This window comes from Poecile atricapillus, chromosome 10 (assembly GCF_030490865.1).
Source record: "Poecile atricapillus isolate bPoeAtr1 chromosome 10, bPoeAtr1.hap1, whole genome shotgun sequence".
Lineage (NCBI taxonomy): Eukaryota > Metazoa > Chordata > Aves > Passeriformes > Paridae > Poecile > Poecile atricapillus.
The window spans coordinates 20,878,765-20,901,013 of record NC_081258.1 but is presented as its reverse complement, the minus strand read 5'-3'; the positions used below and the strand labels follow the sequence as shown (position 1 = coordinate 20,901,013).

Here is a 22,249-nt window from a genome sequence, read left to right as displayed (position 1 = left end):
TGGAGGGACAGAAGGAGCCCCGGGGTAGCCTGGTGGGGTGGGGGGGATGCCTGGAGCCCTCCAGCTGTGGTCCCCCTTGGGAGGAGAGGTTCCTAAAGATGCTCACTGGGGTCTGTTTAAAGGCATGGAGCAGGAAATGGGCACAGCCCCACTATCAGTGTGCCAGTAGGACCCTCAGTGCTGCTGGCATCAGGTGGGCACTGCAACGAGTCCAGCAGGGCCCTGCCCCAGTTCCTGCCCTGGGAAGGGGAAGGACAGTGGCTGGAAACCCAAGTTGTCCACGGGGATGCCAAAGGCTGTCAGCTTTGCCTCGAAGGTCTGCAGCATGTCGTTGTGTGCCTGAGAGGAAAGGGTCCCTGTCAGCCCCTCTGTCAGCAGAGGAGAGCTCCCTGCACCCCCAGCCTCATTTCCAACCCCCAAGCCATGGAATCACAGAATCCTTTGGGCTAGAAATGCCTCTGAGATGACCGAGTCCAACTGTTCCCTCAGCAGTGCCAAGGCCAGCACTAACCCACATCCCCAAGTATCACATCCACACAGCTCTTAAACCTCTCCAGGATTCCTCCCCACCCTTACCTTGCAGACTCGGGCCAGCTGAAGCTGCAGGTCCTGGATGGTGGCATTCTTGGAATTGAGCACGTCCTGCAAGGGGAGATTGGGCTGAGGCTGCGCTGCCCAGCCCTGGGGACACGATGGCCGGGTGTGGCGTGGCAGAGGACACGCGAGAGGAGCAGCACGGCCTGGCAGATGGCCACCACCCTGCCCCCTCTGAGTGGCACTGCCAGGGACAGCCAGCCCCGGGCAGGGACAGGGAGCTCCCAGATGAACACCACAGCCATCCCGGTCTGCCCTGCTGTGTGGGGAGTGCTGGCAGCACCTGCTCCAGCAGCACCACCCTGCTGCCGCGGCACCACGGGAATTACGGGGAGCCAGGCTCCTGAGGCAGCTGAGAGGAGGAATTCAGGGACCCCAGCAGCTGCAGGAGAGCCCGACGCCAGTGATGCCATCCCAGGAATGTGTTTTCCTTCCACCTGCTGGGAGGTGACACATCCACTGCCTGTCCCACAGACCTGGTGTAGGAGTCTACGAATCCCAGAGCATCCCAGAGTTTCCCCGACTCCCCCTGCAGCAGGGACCCGGGTGGGGACATGCAGGAGGGCACCAGGTGGTGGAGCCCTCGTTCCCTGTGTCTGTGCCCAACCCGCAGCAAGCACTGCTCCCTGGCTCCAGCTGCGGCAGGCTGCAGGAATGTGGGTCTCCAGGCTCTCTGCAGAGGTATTTTTAGCACGGCAGACACCGCAGAGCCCCAGGATCCTGTCTGCACTGTCCCCATGGCCAGGCAAGGCTCACCAGGTGTGACCCCCCTGCACAGAGCTCCTGGGTGCCACTGGACCTGCAGGTAGCCGGCTGTGTGGCAGCACAGGGTGCTGGCAGTGCCATGGAGCCTGTGGCCATGCTCCTCCAAACAGGCCCCACCTGAGAGACAGATCAGTGCCAAACTCTGCCACCCACACGCTCCACTCTCCAGGCAGAGCCAGGTGCCCCATGGCACCACATGTGGCCCTGGGAGCACTGGGAACGAGTGCTGTGCCACCTACAGTCATGGAGGATGGGGACTGGTGTGTTCCAGGGCAGCAGGCACCCCACAGTGCACTCTGCCCCCCAAATCCAGCCCTCGCCGGGCCCCAGTACCTCCAGCTTGTGTGAGACCAAGGAGAGAGCGCTGGGGTCGAGGTTGGAGACTGCAACGACCTCACTGAGCTCCACCTCCTTCTGCTCCAGGAGGCTGAGGAGTCCCTGCAACTTCCGCTCCAAGAGCAGGTTCTTGAACCCTGTTCTTTGTTGCACCTCGTTAATGGCTTTGGTGAACTTCTGATAGAGCTCGTCTCGCTCTTCCTGGACCTGCTCCGGGAGACAGCACAGTGTCACAGCACCCTCGGGACCCCAGGGGACACAGGGGCCTGCACAAGGCTGACTGGGGTCTGTGTAATGGTGTGGAGCACAAACAGGGCAGAAAACTGGTCCAGCAGCTCAGCCCGGCCGTTCCCCACGGCACCTGCAGCCCACAGGGAAGGCAGGTGCTGCAGCACAGCTTCCCCCCCTCCATTCTTCCCTCGCTCTCTCCCTCCCTCCATGGCGCAGCACCTGCGCTTCTCCCTCCTCCCCCTCCTCCCCTCCAGGCATGGAATGCCCCAACGGGATCCCTGCAGCACTAATTCAGACCCCAGAGAGGGCCCCCGGCACATGGGGGTCTCTTCTCTCATCCCCACAGCTGGCAGCAGTCCCTGGCTCACAGCTAGTTAATAACTGTCCTAATTAGGACAGTCTCTCCTCCAAAGCCTATTTCTGAACGCTCCGAATCTGGCGCTGTCTTAATGATGGATTGTTAATGAGGCCTCGGATCAATGTTCATAATCCTGGGGATTTCTACGAATTGCAAATGAGCTCTCTCCTGCCTCAAAAGATTTATCTGGGTTAGTGGGGGGGAGCACTCGCTCTGCACGGCTCTTCCTGAGCACCCCAGAACAAGGAGAGGGAGTGAGCCTGGAACGCTCGGCAGAGGAGGCCCGTGGCAATCCCCCTCTCCCGGCTCTGCCCCGTGCAGCCTGGGGGCCTCGCTGGAGCGTGCATGATTGCTTAGCAAAGGACAAGGCCAGGCCTGTCTGCTGACCGTGGGAGAGGCTGGAGCTGGGAGCAGCTTTGCTGGGAGCAGCGGTTATCACCCGACTCTGGATTAGCTTTGGAAAGCCCTGGGCTAAGCACGGGCTCTGCTAAGCCCCACGCCCTGTCCTCTGCAGAGGGTTTGGAAAAGGTTTGGAGAGGGTGCCAAGCCCTGCCTGCAGGTCCCACCTTACTGAACCGCTGCTCCAGCACCTCGTGTTCCCATTGAAGGTCCTTCAGTTCCTTCTGTGTGACTTTCAGATGGGCTTTGGAGTTCTGTGAACAGGAAGGGAGGGTTAAAGAGCACGGGATTCTCTGGGAAGTGTTGGATATGTGTTCTGGGAAGGGAGGAGAGTGAGCAGCAGAGAGAAAACCAGGCAGCACCCACACCAACCCCCCTGCAGTAGCGTTGGTCTCCCTTCCAGTCTCTCTTTGGATCCCCATGTGAGATCCCACAAAAGCACAGTAAGCAGAACAGGCAGGACTTGCAATCACTGCACACCAAGTGGCAGAGGTCAGTGTTTTTTCCTCCAGGAATGAGCCCATGAAAGGACAGGGCTGGCCACTCACCATCAGGGCCTCCTTGTCCCTGTAATAGTGAACCAACTTCTTTTGCAGCTCAGCCACCAGCTCCTGGGCCTCCTGCAGCGGCTCTGCCAGCCCCTTGTTCTGGCGCAGCACATCTGCCTTCTCTTTTTCCAAGACAGCCTCCTTCTTCTTCAGGTCTTCCACCTGCTCCTGTTCTTGGGAACACAAGTCCTGGCTCCTGGGAGCTGCCCAGCTCCTCAGAGTCCCCCACACCCTCGGGACACCCTCCCACTCATATGCTGGTGCACAGGCCAGTGGCAGCACCCACATTGACACCAGAGAACTGCCAGATCCAGATTACACCCTGGCAGGAGCAGTGACACAGGGATGGGCAATACCTTCAGGAGGCTGATGAGTGTCAGGTTTTTGGCAGTGATATCGTTGTAGTAGTTCTTGATGGCACCAAAAGCCCCCTCATGGTTCCCCATCAGCTCACTGATCTGGGTATTCTTCCTCTCCTCCAGCTCGTGGATCTCCGTCTTCCTCCGCAGGTCCATCTCATCCCGCAGTGCCTGCATCTTCCTGGTGTACTTGGCCTCCATCTCTGGGGGGAAAATTGTCAGAGCTGGGGAAAAACTGGCTGAAACTGGGGAGGAAAGGTGATCAGAATGGGGAAGGGAGAAAAAACACCCACAACCGAGGGAATACTCGCCAAAACTGTGTGGGTTGGGACCAGCTGGAATTGGAGGGAAAACCAGCCAGAACTGGAGGGCAAACTAGACAGATACAGGGAGGAAAACCAGTTGGGACTTGTGGGGAACACTGGCCAGAACCTCAGGTGGGGGAGATCAGCCAGAAGTGGGGTGGGAAGGTGACCAGAACCAGGAAGAAAAAATGGCCACAACTGGGAAAGGAAAAATGGCCAGAACTGAGGAGAACCTGCCCCCATATGCTCAAGGTGCTGCTTGGGAACCAGAAACAGCACTCCCTGTCATGCTCCTGTGGGATCTGCCTCATGCCCTGACCTTTGGTCTGCATCTCAAAGTCGCTGCGTAGCCGGGCCATCTCCTCCTCGTGTTTCTGTAGGAAGAAACTCAGTGTGGGAAGAAACAACCAAATCCCAAGCCAGCCCAGCCCCAGGGATTCCCTCCTGCTCTTTGGGAAAGGATTCTGATGCCATGCTGATGCAAACAGTGGCTTGTAGGTTCTCCAGCTGCTCTCACAGCTCCCCACTGTGGGAGAGGGGTCACCCAGGAATCTCTTCTCCTCGTTCCTGCACCAGAAATCCCATCCCACCCCACAGATTGGGGAGGGAGACAAGGAGGCAAGATCCCACTCCTGCTCCCACCCTGGGGATAAGGCACCTCACAGGTGGCTCCAGACGTACCAGGCAGAGGTTTGTAATGGCTGCCTCGTTGGCCAACTCCTGCTCCTTCAGCCTTATGCTCAAGGCGCGCTTCTCTTTCCACAGCTCCTGCTCCTGGTCCCAGTGATCCTTCTGGGCCCGCTTCAGGGACAGGACTTCCCCTGCCTTCAGCTCCGTCAGATTCTCCTGCTGCTCATGCAACAGGTGCTTCACCTTCTGCTTGTACACCTGAGGAGAAACAGAGAGCGGGTGAGGGGCTCAGCAGGATTACCCAGAACTGGGATGCTGGTAAAACATTCCTGGATTTCATCCTGCGCAGCTCCTACCCCTCTCCTCCTCAGAGCTGCCCAAGGCTCACCTGGAGCCCTTCAGCCCCACCTTGATCTCCAGTTGGTGCCGCTCCTCCGCCTCCTCCATCTCCCGGTCGCGGTTCCGCAGCTCTGCCTTCTTCTCCTCCAGCTCCTGGCGGGTGATTTCCCAGTAGCTCTGGATCCTGCTACACTCCAGCTGGAAGGAGTTCCGCTCCTGCCGCTCCCGGTCCAGCTCCTCCCGGAGACGCACCATGTGCTCCAGCAGCTGCCAAGCCAGGAGGAAGGGACAGGTATGGGGGAAGGGAGGTCTTTGGAGACTCCACATCCCAAACACGGCAGGATGTGGTGGTTGTCACTGGTGTGGAGCTGTGGAGGTTCCTGACTGAACCCTGCAGCTTCTGGAAAAGGAGTCCCAAACCTCATCTGACTGCCTGCAGCCTGGGATAGGGTTCTGGCTCGCAGTGTCCAGTAACACCATTCTCAGGTGCTCAGATACTTCTGGTCCATGGAATTGTTTGGGTTGGAAAAGCCTCTAAGATCACATTGAACTGTTCCTCCAGCACTGCCAACCCCTAACCCGTGTCCCCAAGTGCTACATCCACATGACTCTTAAATCCCTCCAGGGATGGGGACTACAACACTGCCCTAGGCAGCCTGGCCAGGGCTAGACAACCCGTTCCAAGAAGAAATTTTCCCAATATCCAACTTGAACCTTCCTCAGCAGAGCTTGAGGCCATTCCCTCTCCTCCTGTCCCTTTTCATTGGGAGCAGAACCCAGCCCCTCCCAGCTGTCCTCTCCTGTCAGGGAGTTGTGCAGAGCCAGAAGGTCCCCCCTGAGCCTCCTTTTCTCCAGGCTGAGCCCCTTTCCAGCTCCCTCAACCACTCCTTGTGCTCCGGACCCTTCCCCAGCTTCATTCCCTCCTCTGAGCTGGAGCTCCTCAGGGTCTTTCTTGTCGTAGGGGACCCAAGATTCCACGTGTGGCCTGAGCAGTGCCCAGAACACAGGGCTGGGGAGCAGAGGGTGGGATGAGGAGCCTGCTCCTTCCAGGAACAGCAAGAAGCCCCCTCCCCAGCCCCAGCCAGGCGCCAGTGACACAAACCCCGGCTGCTCATCCCTGTCACCCTCTGCACCTGTTGTCCCCGGAGCTGGGGCCAGGCGCCACGCAGGGTCCCCAGAGCTGTTCTGACATGTCCTCACGCTTCCTCCCCGGGGCTGGCCCGGGGACCTCTCACCTGCTCCTTGCTCATGTCCTCCGGGGCCGAGGCATCCACCATCGCCGGGCCTTTGCCCCCCTTCCCTTTGCCCCCTGCCTTCTTTTTGGGTGCCTGAGGACAGAAAGCCAAGCACAGGAGGTGAATGGGTGAGGAGCGCTGCTCAGGCCCCCGTGCCGGCCCCGGAGCATCCCTGCCCTCACGGCAGGGACTCGGTGACAACGGCGACACGGAGCCGGGAGCCCCGGGAGCGGGCGGGGACAGGCTCATGCGCTGCCATTGCCGCCGACTCGGCTCCGTGGTGAACCCCGGGCACAAAACATCTGTACCCAAAATAACGCCGGAGAAGCATCGCCGCGGTGCTGGGAACGGCGCCGAGGGGCTCAGTACCCTCCCCGGGAGCGGGCCGGGACAGGACGGGGATCCTAGAAATCGGGCCGCGGGGCTCCACCGCTCTGCCCTGCCCGCACACCCCGGCTGCAGGACACCCTTCAGCAGCCGCCCCAGTTCTCCCCCGACCCCGGTTCTCCTCCCGATCCCGATCCCGGCCCGGGCCCGGTTCCGCTCTCACCATGGCGGCGGCCGGCGTCTCCGGGCAACGGACGGCAGATCCCGCGAGACGACGGCGAAATCTCGCGAGAGCTGCACTGCGGGAGACACGCTCCCTAACAACGCCACGCTCCGCCCTGGCAACGGGGGCGGGGCCAGCGAGATGGGCGGGACCGGGGCGGGGACCGGGAGGGGACGGGGCGGGGACCGGGAGGGGACACCGGGGATAAGCGGGGGGACATCGCGGGGACCGGGCGGGGAGGAAGCGGCGGGGGGCAGTGTGAGGGAACGGGGAGACTGGGGGAACCGGGTTGTTCGGCGGCGGAACGTGTTCTGGGAGGACAAACCCGGGGGTCCCGCTGTGCCCGGCACAGGCTGCTCCCACCCCCGCGCCCCCCGCTGTGACCCGGGCTGTCCCCACAGCTGGGGTCCCCCGGTCCCCGTGTGCCCCTCGGCTCCTCCCGGTCCCCTCCGCTCCCTCTCTTGTCCTCCCGGTGCCTCCCGCCCCTCGGCTCCGCCCATCCCGGTGTCCCCGCCCCCGGTGTCCCCGCCCCCGCCGCGGCGGGCAGGACCGTGCGGGCTGCGGGCTGGCACCGGGCCCGCCCAGCACCGGACTGGCACCGGACCGGCACCGGCACCGGCATCAGCCCCGAGCCCGGCCCATGGCGGCTCCGGCAGCCGTCGCCGCCGCAGGTGAGGGCGGGGGGGCAGAGCGGGCAGGCACGGACCGGCACGCCCATCACCGTGGAACCGGGCCGGGCCCCGCGGGGCGGACAAGGAGATGTAGGGCGGGGGTGCAACGGGAAGAGGAGCGGGGGGGGCGCATTGGGGTGCAAAGGGGGGCGTGGGGCCATGCTGGGGGTGCCCGGCTGCAGGGGGAGGGGGATGTGGGGGGCGGGGACCGGACATCGCGGGGGGGTCTGAACAGGGAGAGTCGGGGATGGAGGGAGAGAGCAGTGGGGTACCCAGAGAATGTGGGGGGCCATGGGGGTGTCCTCAGGGGTCTGAGGGAGCACCGGAATGCCCTGGGGACTTGGGTGGCGGCAGTGGGATGCTCGCAGGAGGTGGGGGTGCAGTGGGGTGACATGGGGAGGCAGTGGGGTGGCCGGGTCGTCAGACGGAGCAGGGGAGTGCCGTGGGGATTTGGGATTGCGACGGGGTGCCCAGGGAATGTGGGGGTACGGTGGGGTGCTCGGGGGTGTAGAGGAGCAGCAGGGCGCTCACAGGACACGGAGGAACACTGGGGTGCCCAGGGGACGCGGGGAGCAGTGGGGTCCCTTGCAGACATCCCGCACAGCTGTGCCAGTGCCGGCGTGCGGAGGGGCTTGGGGACGGCGAGGTGGCTGTGCTGGTGCAGCTGAGGGGGGTCCGGTGTTCTGGGGGGGCCGCACCTGGCGACAGAGGCGATTCCAGGGCTCCCCTGCACGCCCGTCCCTCCCGCGTGTGGCCCGCACACCGCCGTCCGTAGCCGCCAGCACGGGGCAGCCCCGTCCGTGACCCCGGGGGAACGGCGGGACACCGGGCCCTTGAGGGGACAGTGCCACCGGGGCGGGCCGCGGGTGCCCTGGGGTGCCGGTACCGGCGGCTGCCCGGCTCTGCGGTTGCCGTGAGTCAGCACACGTCGTGCGGGAGAGATCCCTGATCCGGCCCCGCTCCCGCCAGGCAGCCGGTGAGCCCAGGCCGGAGCGGGCGGTGTGGCTGGGGACACTGCTGGTGACACGGCCGGCGGCACGGCGGGACCATGCAGGCGGAGGCCAGAGGGGAGTTCTGCAGCCGGGACCAGCGCCCTGGTGTGTGGGGGCGTGGTGCGGGCAGGGGGTGGCACGGCCCGGTGTCGCCCACCGGGGCTGGGCACCGAGCGGGGCGAGGCGGCGGGAGCGGGCAAGAGCGGGCAGTCCCCGTGTCCGCCCCACGGGGATCTTCTCTGCTCTGGAGCGGGATGAGAACCTCATGTCCCAGCCCGAGGGAACGTACCTGCGGGGTCAGGATGTGACAGAGTCAGAGTCGGGGCAGAGGGCTGGTGTCCCACTGGTGTCCTGCCGATGTCCTGCAGCTCCACGTGCCGGCAGCAGGAACACCCCGTAACATCCCTTTCCCCGTGGGGTTGGAGGTCTCTGTCCCTGCCCCGCTGTCACCATCCCGGTGGGAGGGAGGCGATGCCCACCCCTGTGCCGTGTCACCCGGTAATTCAGCGGTGGCACGGTTTGGTGGCGGCGCGTGGTGCCAGGACCCCGTGGGGACAGGGTGCCGCGTCCCCCCGTGCTGCCCTGGGCACGCAGGGCCTCCTGCCACCCTCAGCACCCGCTCAGCCCCGAGACACGGCTGTGCCCCCGCTGTGTGCCACAACCACGGGCTCTACCACCACCGTGTGCCGTGACCTGTGCCATGACCATGGCCGTGTGCCACGGCCGCCTTGTCCCTCCGGCTCTTCCCGCGGACAGTCCCAGCACAATGCGCCCTTGTCCGGGCCCCGGCACAGGCTGCGCTTTGTCTCGCCGACACAAAGGGGCTGCGCGGGGCGGGGGGCGGGGGCTGCCAGCTTCCGACACGAGGGTCTCGGGCAGCTCTGCCCGTTCCCCCGGTCATCCCCGGGGGTCCTGCTGTCCCCGGCCCCTTAGCTGGGCACCCCGGGAGTGCTGGGGGGCCCCGGGAGGAGCTGCCCTTGCTGAAGCAGAAGGTGCTGATGTGGCAGAGCTTGGCAAGGAGCCACTGGTCCCGGAGCGCCCTGCAGGGACCCCGACCCACGGGCCGGCCCAGGAGACCCCCCGAGTCCCCGCGGAGGAGCAGGGTGGCATCCCCATCCCCAGCGCCGGCCTGCTGCAGGTCACCGAGCGCCGACGTGAGTGAGGCCCTGAGCTGGGCTCCCTGCCTGCCTACAGCATCACCTGCCTGTCCCCAGCACCTCTGGCTCTGCTCTGGGCTTTCCTGCCTGTCCCCCAGAGTCTCCTTGGGTCTCCTGCCTGTCCCCGGTATTCTGCCATCCTCTGGGTTCTCCTTCCTGTCCCTCGGGTCCCCTGACACCCCTACGGTCCCCTGCTAGCCCCCAGCCAGTCATACCCCCCCAAAGCCCCTCATACCCCCTGCTCCCTGGGCCACAAGCAGCAGACCCCCGCCTCCCCCACTGGGGACAGCGGTGGGTCCCCAGCCTCCCCCCGGTGCCCGCAGAGCCCCTGAGCAGCGTGTCTTCGCTGGAGGTGCACTTCGACCTGCTGGACCTGACGGAGTTGACGGATATGTCGGACCAGGAGCTTGCCGAGGTCTTCGCCGACTCCGACGAGGAGAACGTGGCCGGAGAGACGGCCGGCGGTGAGCGGGGGTCCGGGGCCGCCGCTCCCGGTCTGTCCGCCCGTCCCGGTGCGTCGCTGACCGCCCACCCGCCGGTGCGTCCCGCAGGGCTGCAGCCGCCGGCGGTGCCGCGGGCCGGGTACCTGCGCTCGCCCTCCTGGACCCGCGCGCGGGAGCAGGGCCGGGACAAGAAGCACCTGAGTGACCCCGAGCTGCCGCCGGGACCCCCGGATGCCTTCCTGCCCGCCGAGCGCCCGCGGGAGCCGTAGGGACAAAACCCGCCGGGGGACACCGGGACAGGCCGGTGCTGCTCCCGTCGGTACTGATGGAGCCCGTCCCCGGGCGCAGGACTCCCGTTAGCCCGCCCGGAGGGCAGAGGCGGCCCCAGCCCCGCGGCGGGGACGTACCGGGGCTGCCCTCAGCCGGTGGCCCGCGGCCCCGGGGGGAAACCGGGCCGGCCCCGCCGGCCCCCGGGAGCGGCACGGCCTCGGTTGCCGGGAGCGGCGGGTGGGGCAGGACGGGACGGGTCGCACGGCTCAGCGCGGTCGATGCCGGTGCCCGCCCGGTTCTGATGTAGCAGTGCTGTGATCCGGTAAAACCGACCGACCGATCCACCGCCGGCCTCTGCCCGTCTGCGCCGCCGCGCGGGGGAGCGGGAGGAGCTGGGGGCACGGAACACTTCGGGAGCAGCGGGAACGGGGCTGCCCGGCCGGTACCGGGGCAGCTCTCGGTGGGCGAGAGACCGGCAGTGGCTGCGGCACATCGCCCGCAGCGCAGTTCTATCCCGCGGACCGGCCCGGTGCCGGTGCTCGCCCCCCGCAGCCCCAGCATCGGCGGGAGCTCCCGGGCTGCCACCCCCGGGCATTCGCACATCCTGCCCGTGGCCCCAGTGCCCCCCGCCGCCGCCCGAAGCAGGGACACGAGTGCTGGGTTGCGCAAAGAGGCTCGTTAATGCTACAGGGGAGAAGGGGAGGCAGCGGCTCCACACCGCACCCGGTCCAGGCCGGGGAACATCCCGCAACATCCCCCGCGGGGTTCGGCCCCGGTAACGGTGGTGGGGAGGGACCAGAGTCCAGTATTGGGTGTGGGAGGGACTCGGTGCCATCCCGGTGCCAGGGCTGAGCCCTCCCGACAGCAGCAGTGACTCCAGGAGAGCGCAGCACCAGCCCCGGCCTGCACCCCATCCCTGCCCGCACCCGGCTCCAGGCAGGGTCCCAGTTAACCCGATCCTGGCCCCTCCGGTGAGGCTCTCCATCCTCCCGGGAATGGCTGGGGTCCAGCAGTGATTCCCTCCCGGCAGTGCTGCTATTTCCACGAGCAGAGGATGCCAGAGCCAGGGCCACCCCTGTCCCCAAACCACCGCTGGGTTGATTGTGTCCATCCCAGGGCCCTGTGGTGGGTGGGGGGCAGTCTTGGGCCTGAGATCCCACCGTGGGGCCAAACCCCCCTCAGGGCTCTGCCTCCGTGCCGGAGTCCTGGAACAAGGATTGCTTCCGCAGGCTCAGCCGGGTGCACCGGGGGCAGGTGGTGGAGTTGTCGTAGTAGCAGTCCCTGGAGGTGGAGGGGGACAGTGTTGGGTCACCCCCTGGCATCCCCATGTCCCCACATCCCGCCCCCGCGTGTCGGTACCTGTGGAAGACGGCGGAGCAGTCGGCGCAGACCGAGGTGTGGCTGTCGAAGGGGAAGAGCACGTCGCCCTCCCGGCACAGCTCGCAGACAAAGCCCTTGGCCTGGCATCGCTGGGGGAGCAGACGGGAGGAGACAATGGTGACCCTTCCAGCCCTCCACTGACCCCACGGGGGTCTCCCCACGGCTCTGCCCCGCACCGTGGGCTCACCTCGCAGTCCAGCTTGATGTGCTTGGCAAAGAGCGTGTGGATCTCGGTGAGGGAGCAGCTGAGGCGCCCGGCCTCGATGTCGATCAGGTCCTGCAGTGAGTACATCTCATCGTTCTCCACGAAGTGCTGCCGGTCCTGCAGCTGTGGGCAAACGGGGCACTGTGACCATCACCGCTGTGTGACCGCCACCGCTGTGTGACCATCACCGCCGTGTGACCGCCACTGCCACACCTGGCCCTGGCCCCCCAGCCTGACCTGCAGCAGCAGCCGCGCCTCCATCGCCTCCTTGCAGGTGATGAAGTAGGGCTTCATCAGCAGGATGTCCTGGCGCAGCTTCTACAGGGACAGGATGGGATGGGGTGGGGTGGGAATGGGAGTGCGTGTAGGGGCAGGGATGGGACAAGGACAGGGAAAAGGGCAGTGACAGAGGCAGGATGGGGACAGGGGCAAGGATGAGATGGAGACAGTGTGAGAATGGGACAGGATGGGGATGGGGACAGGGACAGGAATGGCATGGGATAGGAATGGGGATGGGGATGGAAATACAGACAGGAATGGGGACAGGAATGGGAGTAGGAATGAGAACAGGGATGAAATGGGAATGGGGCAGGAATGGGAACAGGAATGGGGACAGAGATGGGGACAAGAATAGGACCATAGGGCAAACGGCAATGGCAGGGGCAGGATGAGGATGGCGACAGGGACGGGGTTGTTAATGGGATGGAGACAGAAGCGTGACAAGAAAAAGACCAGATGGGTCACGTTCACTCCTGTTGCAGTCTGGGCACCCTCTGTCCCAAACCCCCCACCTCACTTGCTTCCTCTCTGTGGGACCCAGTGGGTACCACTGGGGTCTCCCCACCTCCTGCTCACCCCACAGCCCCTCCATGGTGTCCCCTGCCCTTGTGCGGGTCCTCCCCAGACCCAGCACTCACCCGGATCTCCACCAGCTCCTCCACGTAGTTGAAGAGCAGTGGGTTGATCTCCCGCAGCTTCAGCACCGGCCGTGACACCATCAGTGCCAGGTACCTCATGCTGCAGCGCGACACCTGCCAGGGCCACCGTCACCCCCCGCACCTGCCAGCCCTGCCACCACCCACGGAGCCCTGCCAGGGACCTGTCACAGGGACACGGCCCTGGGGACACGGCTTCCCCTCAAGTGATCTCCACCCAGTGACCCCCATAACCAGGGACATGGCCCCCATGAACAGGGATGTGGTTCCCCATGTGACATCTACACAAGGCCATGGTCCCCAGGGACATGCAAGATCAGGGATGGGATCCCCCAGGTGACCTCTCCAAGGGACGTGCTCCCCAGGGACCCCCATAACCAAGGGCATGGCCCCCCAGGTGGCCTCTACCCAGGGCCACTGTCCCAAGGGACTTTGGTGACACCCCAGGGTGTCCCCACCCCATGCCAGGGGCACCTTGCGGGGCTCGAAGTCCCAGTTGTGGATGGCACGGGCGGGCACCACGGCCAGGTCGTTCCAGTGGCAGCTGGAGCAGTAGTAGAGGCCGGTGTAGTCGCACTGCCGGGCCTCGCTGGGCACCCCCCCTGCGGTGGCACGGGGCTGGCATGGGGCTGGCACTGGCACCCCCCTGCTCTCTGCTCACCCCACACCCTGTGTGTGCCCCCAGAACACCCAGCAACACCTGGGGACATGGCAGGGCCCCAATGTCACCTTCCCCAGATCCCCGTTACTCCCAGCCCCCAGTGCCCAAACCTTCAGCTCCTACCAGCCCCACACACCTCCCAGCCCACAGCCCCTCAGCCCCAGGCAGCTCCCCCAGCCTCACAAAGCCCCCCAGGGAGCCCAGTCCCACAAGCTCCCACCTCCCCTCAGCCCCCCTCTCAGTCCCACAGAGCTTCATTAAGCCCCCAGCCCTCACCCCCCAACCCCACAGAGCTCCCAGCTCATCCCAGCTCCACATCACCCAGCCCCACAGAGCCCCACAGGCCTCCCAGCCCCCGAGCCCCCTGCTCCCCCCAGCTCCCCCCAGCCCCCCAGCAGCAGCAGGGGCTCACGGAGGGAGATGGGGGCCCGGCACTCGGCACAGCGATAGTCCTGGCTGTCCAGCCCGCTCTCGGGGCAGATGCTGAGCTGGTACTCGGCCTGGTGGCTCACCTGGGCCCGCACGCACGGCCGGCTCACCAGCGGCAGGCACTTGCTGTGGCACCGGTAGTAGCAGCCTGGGGGGCACAGGTGGGTGTCAGTGAGGGGATGGGGGAAGCAGGGACGTGGAGGGGGTGTCCCAGACCCACCTGTGCAGGTGTACCAGGTCTGGATGAGCCCCCAGATGATGGTGCTGCACTTGTCGCACATCTGCTTGACACTCTTACTCTTCTCCTTGTAGAAACGATGCTCCAGGACCACCCGGATGTTGGGCTCATCCTCACCAGGGTCCTGCAGGGGGAAAGGAAGGTCAGAGAACTAAAGAACCATGGAATAGCTTGGGTTGTACCTTAAAGCTCATCCCATTCCATCTCCTGCCACGGGCAGGGACACCTTCCGCTATCTCAGGTTGATCCAAAGCTTGTCCAGCCTGGCCTTGGACACTGCCAGGGATGGGTGTCAGCATGGAGCCCCAGCCATAGAGACCCCCTTGCCCCAGCTCCAGCCTCAGCCCCACCTTCAGCTCCTGCAGCTTGAGGCGGAGGTGGATGAGCCGAACCACGGCGTCCTTCTGCCGCTCCGAGTGCTCGGGCAGCGCCAGGATCACCCGCTTGCACTCCTCAATGGCCCGGCGCAGCTGCGGCACGTCCGACGCCAGGATCAGCCCCTGCCGCCACCACCAGAGGAGGAGGAGGGTGAGCTGAGTCCCCCACATTCCCCCCCATCCTCACAACACCCGCCCCACTCACCACGGGGCGGGAGAAGTGGTCCTCGGCCAGCCCCAGGTCCAGGGCGCCCTCGGGGTCCCCTGGGGTGGGATCCGGCTGCTGGGCTACAAAGTGGGGTCTCATGGGGGGACTGAAACCACCCCCAGGATAGGGGTACCAGGGAGGGGCTGGGCCTGGTTGCCCACCCCAGTGTGGGACAGGGAGTGGGGTGGGGGAATCAGCACCCACCTGGGGCAGGGGATTCTCCATCGGGGCGCTCCAGCTGCTCAGGGGTCTTGTTGAAGGGGTTCAGGTGGGCCTGGCGGAAGCGGGCCAGCCGCTCATCTGACGCCATTGCCACCGTCCTGCTGGGGAATGGACACTGCCTTAGTCACCTCAGCTCTGGCACTGTCACCAGCACCCTGTCACAGCACTTGCAGTGTATCGGCAGCACCCACACCCTGGCACCGGCACCATCACCCCATCACAGGCACCAATAGCACCTCAGCAGCACCGACACTGCCACCAACACCCTGTCATGGCACTGACACTCCAGCACTGGCACTGATGGCCCAGCAGCAGCAGCGACATGCCAGCACCAGCAGCACTGTCACCAACACCTCGTTATCAGCACTGACACCCCGGCACCGACACCTCACTGTCACCGACACCCTGGCACACCCACAGAAACCCCAGCGCCGGCACAAACACCGACACAAACACCGACACGAACACCGGCACAAACACCGGCACAAACACCGACACACGGACACCGACACACGGACGCAAACACCGACACACGGACACTGACACCGGCACATCGGCACCGGCACTGACACCTACACACCGTCACCGGCATTCTGTCATAAGCACCAACACCCCAGCACCGTCCCCGTCCCCGACACCCCGGTCCTAGCACCGTACCCTGTCTCCGTTCCCGTCCCGGTCCCCGTCTCCGTTCCCATCCCCGCGGACAGACGCGTCTCTCCGCCTCCCACGCCCGTGCCCCCGCCCTGCCCCACCGCCAACGCCCGCTTCGGCCCACGGTCACCACGTACCGGCACCCTCCACCCATCCCGGCCCCCCGAGGGCGCCGCTGTCCCCTCGCTGTCCCCTCGCTGTCCCCTCGCTGTCCCCTCGCTGTCCCCCCGCGGCCCCCGCGGCCCCCGCGGCCCCTCCCGCGCGCCCGCCAGGGGGCAGCGCCCCCGCCCCGCTCACCGCCGCGCGCCGCCGCCAGCCCCGCCCCCGGCCAGCCCCGCCCCCGCCCAGGCCCCGCCCCCGCCAGCCCCGCCCCGCCCAGGCCCCGCCCCTCGCTCCCTGCGTGCTGCTGCCCCCTGGCGGCCGGCAGACCGCGCCGCGCCCGGGCGGGGCCGCTCCGCGACATCCGCACTGTCCCCACCCCTACAGACCCCGGTGCCATCGCACTGTCCCCACCCCTACAGCCCCCGGCCCCATCGCACTGTCCCCACCCCTACAGCCCCCGGTGCCATCGCACTGTCCTCACCCCTACAGACCCACCCCTACAGCCCCCGGCCCCATCGCACTGTCCCCACCCCTACAGACCCACCCCTACAGCCCCCGGTGCCATCGCACTGTCCCCACCCCTACAGCCCCCGGTGCCATCGCACTGTCCCCACCCCTACAGACCCCGGTGCCATCGCACTGTCCCCACCCCTACAGCCCCCGCGACATCGCACTGTCCCCACCCCTACGGCCCCCGGCCCCATCGCACTGTCCCCACCCCTACAGCCCCCGGTGCCATCGCACTGTCCCCACCCCTACAGCCCCCGGCCCCATCGCACTGTCCCCCCCCGGCCCCATCGCGTTGTCCCCACCCCTACGGCCCCCGGCCCCATCGCACTGTCCCCACCCCTACAGACCCCACCCCTACAGCCTTTATCGTCAGTGTCCCCATCCCCACAGCCCCCAGCCCCACCGTCCCCTCTCACATACCTCCTTGTTCCTATAGCCCACAGCCCTACCGCCCAATGGCCTCCAAGGCCAGGGGACTCAGATCCAGGAGTGTCCTTTCTCCTCCACAGCTGGGCACACACCCAGCCCTGGGGAAACACCCTGGGGTCCCTGGGCTCTGTGCTACCACCTCAGTTTGGGGAACAAAGCAACTGTGTCCTGGCACAGGGAGGTGGCTGCCACACCCCCCCAGCGTGGAGACGGGTGACAGTGGGGACAAAGGCACAGCCTGCCCAGGACAGCCGGATCTGAGGGGCAGAAGGGTGGGGGGCAGTGCATGGGAGCTTCCCAAACGCCTCCCCTGGCTGGGAATGTCTGAGGGGCCAAACCGTGTGGGTGTCCCCCATCCCCCCTACCCAGCAGCCACAGACAAGTAGAACCTGGACAGCAATAAATTTATTAAGTATTCAAAAAAAATAATAAGACACAAACCAGTAAAAAATGAAAAGGTGGGAGGTAGGAAGGGGGGCAAGGGGCCGAGCCGGCTCAGGGGGGATGGGGCCAGGAGACACTGAGGGGATGGCAGGGGGAGCAGCACCTGGAGGGTGCAGCAGCGCAAAGCCGGGGGGGCTGCGGGCACTGTTGGGGGGCGGCGTCGGGCGTCACTTGGCGCCCTGCGCCTCCGACTCCTCCTCGTCGTCCTCGTACATTTCACCCTCCTCCTCAGCTGTGGCGTCCTGGTACTGCTGGTACTCGGACACCAGGTCATTCATGTTGCTCTCGGCCTCAGTGAACTCCATCTCGTCCATCCCCTCGCCCGTGTACCAGTGCAGGAAGGCTTTGCGGCGGAACATGGCTGTGAACTGCTCCGAGATGCGCTTGAAGAGCTCCTGGATGGCTGTGCTGTTCCCGATGAAGGTGGAGGACATCTTCAGCCCCCGCGGCGGGATGTCACACACGGCCACCTTGACATTGTTGGGGATCCACTCCACAAAGTAGGAGCTGTTCTTGCTCTGGATGGCCAACATCTGTTCATCCACCTCCTTCATGGACATGCGGCCACGGAAGACAGTGGCCACGGTGAGGTAGCGGCCATGGCGGGGGTCGCAGGCTGCCATCATGTTCTTGGCATCAAACATCTGCTGGGTGAGCTCGGGCACGGTGAGGGCGCGGTACTGCTGGCTGCCACGCGCCGTCAGCGGGGCAAAGCCGGGCATGAAGAAGTGCAGCCGCGGGAAGGGCACCATGTTGACGGCCAGCTTGCGGAGGTCAGCGTTGAGCTGGCCGGGGAAGCGCAGGGAGGTGGTGACGCCGCTCATGGTGGCCGACACCAGGTGGTTGAGGTCGCCATAGGTGGGGGTGGCCAGTTTGAGGGTGCGGAAGCAGATGTCGTAGAGCGCCTCGTTGTCGATGCAGTACGTCTCATCCGTGTTCTCCACCAGCTGGTGGATGGAGAGCGTGGCGTTGTAGGGCTCCACCACCGTGTCCGACACCTTGGGGGACGGCACCACGCTGAAGGTGTTCATGATGCGGTCGGGGTACTCCTCCCGCACCTTGCTGATGAGCAGGGTGCCCATGCCCGAGCCGGTGCCCCCGCCCAGCGAGTGGGTCAGCTGGAAGCCCTGCAGGCAGTCGCAGTTCTCACACTCCTTCCGCACCACATCCAGCACCGAGTCCACCAGCTCGGCCCCCTCTGTGTAGTGCCCCTTTGCCCAGTTGTTCCCAGCACCGCTCTGCCCTGGGAAAGAAAAGAGGCTCCGATGGCCGCTGGCCCCCCCACGCCCACGGCCCGAGGGGACCGGGACGAGGATCAGGACTGGGACCAGCCGCCGCTGGCAGCACCGGGGAGATCTGACGCCGGGGCGGGGTGGGAAGCAGGAACCGCAGAGGTTTGGCGGCGTGCCGGCAGTGCCGGGCCCCGCGGCGCGGGAGGGGTGTGCCCGCCGAGCGCCCCGGGGACGGCGGCTGGCAGGGCGGGTCCGAGGATGCAGGGGCTGGGGGGAACATGGGGGGACGGTGCACCCCTCCCTCGCCGGGGACCTACCAAAGATGAAGTTGTCAGGGCGGAAGAGGTGGCCAAAGGCACCCGAGCGCACGCTGTCCATCGTCCCCGGCTCCAGATCCACCAGGATGGCGCGAGGCACGTACTTGTGAGCTGAGAGAGACCCCATGATGGGAGGGGACCTGCTGCCGCCCCCCCATCCCACCCCAGAGGTGTTCCCCAGCACCCTGCAGGGTTCTACGGGGCAGGGAGTACAGGTCGTGTCCCCCCCAAATCCCGGGGGCTCAAGGCGTGGGTGCATGTCTCATGCCCCCCAAACAATGGGGGTCATGGGTGGGTGCACATCTGTCCCCCATTCCCCCTCTGGGCCCCGTGGGGTGGGTGGATGTTCCTGTTTTGTCCCTCCCACACCACAGGATCCTACAGGGTGAGGGCAGGTGTCCCTGTCTCCCCAGACCACAGGGTCCCATGGGGTGGGTGCATGTATCACACCTCCACCCAGATTAATGGGTCCCATGAACTTGCAGGCACATGTGCACCCCTGCCCCTCAAACTGCAGGGTCTGAGGGGGTGGGTGCACATGTCTGCCCTCCCGGGGTCCAACAGGGCTGGGGTGCAGGTGTTGTGTGTGACCCATCCCAAATGGCAGGGTCCCACGGAACTGGGTGTACATTATTTTCCCCTGCCCCACACTAAATGGTCCCACGGGGTGGGTGCATGTGCCTGCCCACCCCACACCTCTGTGGGGTGGGTGTGTCTATCTGCCCCCCCTCCCCACCGCAGCAGACCCAGCTCCTCCTGCACTGGGGGGTCAGACTGGGGCCCCAGCCCAGGGTGGGGGTGCCCGGCTGCCCCGCCGGGGGAGGTTCCGAGGGGGAGGTCGCTTACAAGAGGCCTCATTGTAGTAGACGCTGATGCGTTCAAGCTGCAGGTCCGAGTCCCCCACGTAGTTGCCGCTGGGGTCGATGCCGTGTTCGTCGCTGATCACCTCCCAGAACTGGGGAGGACGGGGAGCTCAGAAGGGGGGGAGGTACTGGAACACCCCCAGGCCCCCGGGCGAGGCTCGGGGCACCAGGATCCTCCCATCCCTAGGCAGGGCTGGGTGGGGCAAGAGGCACTGGGATCCCCCAAACACCCAAAATCCCGAGCAGGGAGGGGCTTATCAGGACTCCTCAAACCCCGGGACAGGGCTCAGCAGGGCGGGGGACACCGGGACCCCCAAACGGCGGGCAGGGCTCAGCAGGGCGGGGGGCACCGGGACCCCAAACGGCGGGCGGGGCGCGGTGCGGGCGCTGTCCGCGGTGCTGACGGACAAAGGCGGGGGGGCGGGGGGCGCGGGGGGGGGCGGGGCGCTTTGTCCTCCCGGTGAGGCGGCAGCGGGGGAGGGGAGCGCAGGGGAGGGGGGAGCGGGTCTGCCTTTGTCCGCCGCCCGGCTCCGCCGAGGCGGGCGGGGCGGGGCGGCGGCGCCGTTACCTTGGCGCCGATCTGGTTGCCGCATTGCCCCGCCTGGATGTGGACGATCTCCCTCATGGTGCGGCCGGGCCGGAGCGGAGCGGGACGGGAGCGGGCTGGGGCCGGGAGCGGAGCGGCACCGGAGCGGAGCGGCACCGGGAGCGCGGGGGGCGGCGCGGCCGCCGCCGCATCCTTTATAGGCTCCCGCCGCCGCACCGGGCCGGCCGCTGACGTCACCGCCGCCCGCAGCCAATCAGCGGCCGCCGCCGCAGCGCCGCAACAGCCCTGCGGCACCGGCACCGCCCGCCACGCCCCGCCCGGCCCCGCCCGCGGCCACGCCCCGCCGCGGCGGAACGGGGACCACGGCACCCGCGGGGGGCACGGCCGGGGGGCACCCCCCGCACCCACCGCCAGCGGGGGCACCCCGGGATCCGTGCGAGGACCCCGGGACCACCCTGCGTCGGCGGGAGCGTCCCGGAGCGGCGGGGGCGGCGGGGCGGGGGGGGACACACAAGGGACACCCCTCCCAGCCGCGTCCCGGAATGGGGAGGGATAGGGACGGGGTACGGGAGGGCCGCCCTGGGGGTCCCAGGGTCGCCGGTGGCCCCCGCGGGACCGGGAACAGTGCCGGTGCCAGTGAGGAGGTGGGCGGCGGCGGGCGCGGCCCGAGAACAAAGGCGACGGTGATGGGCCCTTTGTCCCCCGCGTGGGGTCCAGCCTCCCGCCGCCCAGCCGGTCCTTCCCGGCCCCGCCGGTCGCTCAAGGGTCACTTGGTCCCAGCGGGAACCGGGAGGGACCTCTCCCCCCGGGGCTCCCCGGGGCTGCCCGATGCCAGCCACAGCGTCACTGCAAAGAGCCTTTATTGGGAACCGTGAGTCCCTCGCCCGGACCGGGCACCCCGCGGCTCGTCCTGTCCATCCGTCAGTCCGTCCATCTGTCCGTTTCGGGGCGGGGGTGGCCGTGCCGGTACCGTGTCCCCCTGCCTACCAGGAGCACGTCACCACCTCCCGCAGCGTCCGCCGGAGCTCCTGGCTCCGGAAGGCGTAGATGAGGGGGTCAATCACCGAGTTACAGATGATGAGGATGAGGAAGAGGTTGAAGTAGCTGAAGAAGCAGGTGCAGAAGGGGTTGGTGGGACAAGTGACGATGAGGATGAGGTGGAAGAAGAAGGGCCCCCAGCAGATAAAGAAGACGCCCAGGAGGATGGTGAGGGTGACGGCACCCTTCAGGCTGCCACCGCGGTGGGCAGTGGGTGGCTTCTGCTGGCTGGAGATGCTGTGGAGGTGGTGGCGGGCCAGGGCGAACATGTGGATGTAGAGCACCAGCATGAGGACCAGCATGAAGAGGAAGAAGCCGATGAGGCAGAGGAGGATGGTGTTGCTGCGGTAGTAGGTGATCAAGACGGTGCTGGAGACAGTGCTGGCCAGCCAGACGCTGGCCATGGTGACCACGGCCCGCTGCAGTGTCATGATGCTGTGGTAGCGCAGGGCATAGAAGATGGTGATGTAGCGGTCAATGGCGATGACCCCCAGGAAGGAGAGGGAAGACACGACGGAGCTGCAGATGAGCATGTCGATGACGCTGTCCATGTGGCGCACAATGCTGGGGCGCATCACCAGCACGCCGTGCTCCAGCAGCAGCATGAAGAGCATCTCCGCCAGGTTGCTGATGCTCACCAGCATGTCAGACACCGCCAGGCAGCAGATGAAGTAGTAGGTGGGCGAGTGCAGGTTCCTGTTCTTCAGGATGGCGGCCACCACCAGCAGGTTCTCCACCAGGCTCACCAGCCCCAGTGCCAGGAACAGCTCGTTGGGAATGTCCAGCCCCTGGCACCAGCCACCGCTGGCCCCGACCGTGGCGTTGCTCTGGTTGCCCTCGCTGGCATTCGAGGGCTCGCGCAGCAGACGCAGGGGGGCCAGCGTCGACATGGCCCCCTCCACAGCCCCGGGGCCCCCCGTGGCACCCGCACAGCCCCCGAGCCCCCGTTGTGCCCCGCCAGTTCTCCCGCGGCGCCCGGCGGCGAGGCCGAGGGGATGCCGAGGAATTGGGGACGGGAGGCGTGGGATGTGCCGGGGGTGTCGTGTGCCCGCCGGGACCCTCTGGTGTGGCGGCCGCTCTCTGTGCCAGCGCTGCCCGCGCCCCACGCCCGCCGGCCCAGGTTGCTGAGGAAGAAAGGGCCCTTTCTCTGCCCCACTTTAAAGGCGGCTCCCGCAGCTCCTCCTCCGAGGAGGGTGGGCACCTGCATGAGGGAGGCACTTGGGCAGTGAGGGGAGCCACTGCTGAGGCCAGGGCTGAGAGGATGGCCTTGGGGAAG

The 22,249-nt window shown here is 66.4% G+C and overlaps 4 protein-coding genes across 14 annotated transcripts; 1 reads left to right on the top strand and 3 right to left on the bottom strand.

Annotated features, from left to right (window-relative positions):
* Positions 1 to 185: 185 nt before the first annotated feature.
* Positions 186 to 6,781, bottom strand: GAS8 (growth arrest specific 8). 4 transcript variants are annotated; one of them, XM_058845741.1, is made up of 11 exons: positions 6,650 to 6,781; positions 6,100 to 6,192; positions 4,934 to 5,131; positions 4,577 to 4,783; positions 4,215 to 4,269; positions 3,588 to 3,793; positions 3,232 to 3,399; positions 2,851 to 2,937; positions 1,693 to 1,902; positions 577 to 642; positions 186 to 339 (listed from the first exon to the last, which is right to left on the bottom strand). In XM_058845741.1, exons 1-11 carry the CDS (start codon positions 6,650 to 6,652, stop codon positions 190 to 192), a joined length of 1,443 nt encoding a protein of 480 aa, XP_058701724.1. In that variant the 5' UTR covers positions 6,653 to 6,781; the 3' UTR covers positions 186 to 189. The 4 variants fall into 4 exon arrangements, with proteins under 4 accessions (XP_058701724.1, XP_058701725.1, XP_058701723.1 ...); XM_058845742.1 differs by lacking the exon at positions 6,650 to 6,781 and adding an exon at positions 6,408 to 6,601; XM_058845740.1 differs by lacking the exon at positions 6,650 to 6,781 and having other exon boundaries at positions 6,100 to 6,601.
* Positions 6,782 to 6,844: 63 nt separating this feature from the next.
* DBNDD1 (dysbindin domain containing 1) lies at positions 6,845 to 10,198 on the top strand. 3 transcript variants are annotated; one of them, XM_058845754.1, is made up of 5 exons: positions 6,852 to 7,320; positions 8,290 to 8,417; positions 9,320 to 9,466; positions 9,793 to 9,933; positions 10,021 to 10,198. In XM_058845754.1, exons 2-5 carry the CDS (start codon positions 8,369 to 8,371, stop codon positions 10,179 to 10,181), a joined length of 498 nt encoding a protein of 165 aa, XP_058701737.1. In that variant the 5' UTR covers positions 6,852 to 7,320; positions 8,290 to 8,368; the 3' UTR covers positions 10,182 to 10,198. The 3 variants fall into 3 exon arrangements, with proteins under 3 accessions (XP_058701736.1, XP_058701735.1, XP_058701737.1); XM_058845753.1 differs by having other exon boundaries at positions 6,845 to 7,320; positions 8,294 to 8,417; positions 9,793 to 10,198; XM_058845752.1 differs by having other exon boundaries at positions 6,845 to 7,320; positions 9,793 to 10,198.
* Positions 10,199 to 10,834: 636 nt separating this feature from the next.
* Positions 10,835 to 15,827, bottom strand: DEF8 (differentially expressed in FDCP 8 homolog). Of its 6 annotated transcripts, none has more exons than XM_058845749.1 (12): positions 15,629 to 15,773; positions 14,820 to 14,938; positions 14,613 to 14,695; positions 14,381 to 14,530; positions 14,013 to 14,154; positions 13,776 to 13,940; positions 13,177 to 13,304; positions 12,685 to 12,798; positions 12,005 to 12,085; positions 11,750 to 11,890; positions 11,542 to 11,651; positions 10,839 to 11,463 (listed from the first exon to the last, which is right to left on the bottom strand). In XM_058845749.1, exons 1-12 carry the CDS (start codon positions 15,643 to 15,645, stop codon positions 11,361 to 11,363), a joined length of 1,353 nt encoding a protein of 450 aa, XP_058701732.1. In that variant the 5' UTR covers positions 15,646 to 15,773; the 3' UTR covers positions 10,839 to 11,360. The 6 variants fall into 6 exon arrangements, with proteins under 6 accessions (XP_058701730.1, XP_058701731.1, XP_058701727.1 ...); XM_058845750.1 differs by having other exon boundaries at positions 10,840 to 11,463; positions 14,820 to 14,935; positions 15,629 to 15,772; XM_058845747.1 differs by lacking the exon at positions 15,629 to 15,773 and adding an exon at positions 15,789 to 15,827 and having other exon boundaries at positions 10,835 to 11,651; positions 14,820 to 14,935.
* A 1,100-nt stretch (positions 15,828 to 16,927) lies between these two features.
* Positions 16,928 to 21,925, bottom strand: TUBB3 (tubulin beta 3 class III). Its single transcript, XM_058846257.1, has 5 exons — positions 20,922 to 21,925; positions 19,957 to 20,673; positions 19,372 to 19,480; positions 18,526 to 18,636; positions 16,928 to 18,219 (listed from the first exon to the last, which is right to left on the bottom strand). Exons 1-5 carry the CDS (start codon positions 21,861 to 21,863, stop codon positions 17,144 to 17,146), a joined length of 2,955 nt encoding a protein of 984 aa, XP_058702240.1. The 5' UTR covers positions 21,864 to 21,925; the 3' UTR covers positions 16,928 to 17,143.
* Positions 21,926 to 22,249: the final 324 nt, after the last annotated feature.

Bases quoted from the DNA above. Each gene is read 5' to 3' on its own strand.
- DBNDD1 (XM_058845753.1), top strand. From the start codon at position 8,369: ATGCAGGCGGAGGCCAGAGGGGAGTTCTGCAGCCGGGACCAGCGCCCT. The intron at 8,418-9,319 runs GTGTGTGGGGGC...CTGATGTGGCAG, and splicing joins CAGCCGGGACCAGCGCCCTG to AGCTTGGCAAGGAGCCACTG. The intron at 9,467-9,792 runs GTGAGTGAGGCC...CGGTGCCCGCAG, and splicing joins GCAGGTCACCGAGCGCCGAC to AGCCCCTGAGCAGCGTGTCT.
- GAS8 (XM_058845740.1), bottom strand. From the start codon at position 6,348: ATGAGCCTGTCCCCGCCCGCTCCCGGGGCTCCCGGCTCCGTGTCGCCG. The intron at 3,794-4,214 runs GTCAGGGCATGA...TTTTCCCCCCAG, and splicing joins CTTTGAGATGCAGACCAAAG to AGATGGAGGCCAAGTACACC. The intron at 643-1,692 runs GTACTGGGGCCC...CTCCCCTTGCAG, and splicing joins TGGTCTCACACAAGCTGGAG to GACGTGCTCAATTCCAAGAA.
- DEF8 (XM_058845744.1), bottom strand. The intron at 12,799-13,176 runs GTGCCCCTGGCA...TGGCCCTGGCAG, and splicing joins GGGACTTCGAGCCCCGCAAG to GTGTCGCGCTGCAGCATGAG. The intron at 11,891-12,004 runs GTCAGGCTGGGG...GTTTGCCCACAG, and splicing joins AGGCGCGGCTGCTGCTGCAG to CTGCAGGACCGGCAGCACTT.
- TUBB3 (XM_058846257.1), bottom strand. From the start codon at position 21,863: ATGTCGACGCTGGCCCCCCTGCGTCTGCTGCGCGAGCCCTCGAATGCC. The intron at 20,674-20,921 runs TAGGCAGGGGGA...GGGGCCGGGAAG, and splicing joins AGGTGGTGACGTGCTCCTGG to GACCGGCTGGGCGGCGGGAG. The intron at 18,637-19,371 runs GTAAGCGACCTC...GGTCTCTCTCAG, and splicing joins CTACTACAATGAGGCCTCTT to CTCACAAGTACGTGCCTCGC.